Below are 1,268 nucleotides of genomic sequence, written 5' to 3'. Positions count from 1 at the left end.
CACACATATACACACATACACACATATACACACTTACACACACACACACACAAATACACACATACACATACACACACACACACATACACACACACATATACACACACACACACATACACACACACAGATACATACACACATATACACACATACACACACACACACACAAACACACACATACACACACACACACATACACACACACACACACATATTCACACATGCGCACACATATACACATACACACACACACACACACATATTCACACATGCGCACACATATACACATACACACACACACACACACACACACACACACATGCGAATAAAACAATAAAACACTTGGAGATCATTCAGAAGAACGAGAACTTCACAACCCAGCAGAAATACTCCAACCTACTGTTCAACCACAGGAGTCACAATATATAAGACTGTGTGTGTGTGTGTGTGTGTGTGTGTGTGTGTGTGTGTGTGTGTGTGTGTGTGTGTGTGTGTGTGTGTGTGTGTGTGTGCACGCACTACAGGAATACCACAGATGGTTCTCCTGACTAAGGTGGATGAAGCGTGTCGGTCAGTGGGGGAGGATGTGAAACACATCTATCAGAGTCATTACATTTACAAGATGGTGAGATTTTCTGCTCCAGGTCTCCATGTTTCATGACTTTTACATCAAACTTTAGCTAGCGTTTGGATGGAGAAGTGTGTGTGTGTGTGTGTGTGTGTGTGTGTGTGTGTGTGTGTGTGTGTGTGTGTGTGTGTGTGTGTGTGTGTGTGTGTGTGTGTGTGTGTGTGTGTGTGTGTGTGTGTAGGTGCAGGAGGTGAGTGTGCGTCTGGGTGTCTCTCTCTCTGCCGTGGTTCCGGTGAAGAACTACAGCAAAGAGTTGGAGCTGGACCCGTGCACTGACATCGTGCTACTAAGCGCTGTTCTGCAGATGATCAGAACCGCGAGGCATACTTCGACAACTTCTCCTGCGATGAAGATTATAGTCCAGCAGAGCAGATGTCTTAAATGCTTTGCTACATCCTCCTCCTCATCACAATCATCACTATCATCATCATCATCATCACTGTCATCATCGTCATCATCACCATCATCATCATCATCATCATCATCATCATGTTCCTCATCATCATGTAAGCTATTTAGCATGTGTAATGTGTAGAGAGATAACTGGTGAGGTCACGTGAACACTCGCTACGTGAGATATTTTACTCAGTAACATTAGAACATCGCTGTACTTCAGGAGACGCAGAATAAAAGAATAAAA

At 43.8% G+C, this 1,268-nt stretch overlaps 1 protein-coding gene across 1 annotated transcript in view; it reads left to right on the top strand.

Moving 5' to 3' along the window:
* Window positions 1–337: 337 nt before the first annotated feature.
* Window positions 338–1,268, top strand: part of LOC310725673 (uncharacterized protein) — a gene marked incomplete at its 5' end in the record, with an annotated part of 942 nt that continues 11 nt past the window's right edge. The window contains 2 exons of the mRNA XM_083540679.1: window positions 338–625; window positions 810–1,268. The exon at window positions 810–1,268 is cut by the window's right edge and continues 11 nt beyond it. Coding sequence (XP_083396805.1) covers window positions 338–625; window positions 810–1,163 — 642 coding nt within the window. The remainder of the gene's footprint in view (window positions 626–809) is intronic.

This window comes from Silurus aristotelis (assembly GCF_946808225.1).
Source record: "Silurus aristotelis genome assembly, chromosome: 5".
Classification (NCBI taxonomy): Eukaryota; Metazoa; Chordata; class Actinopteri; order Siluriformes; family Siluridae; genus Silurus; species Silurus aristotelis.
Note: the sequence above shows the minus strand (reverse complement) of the source record. Positions and strands in the feature narration are given on the sequence as shown.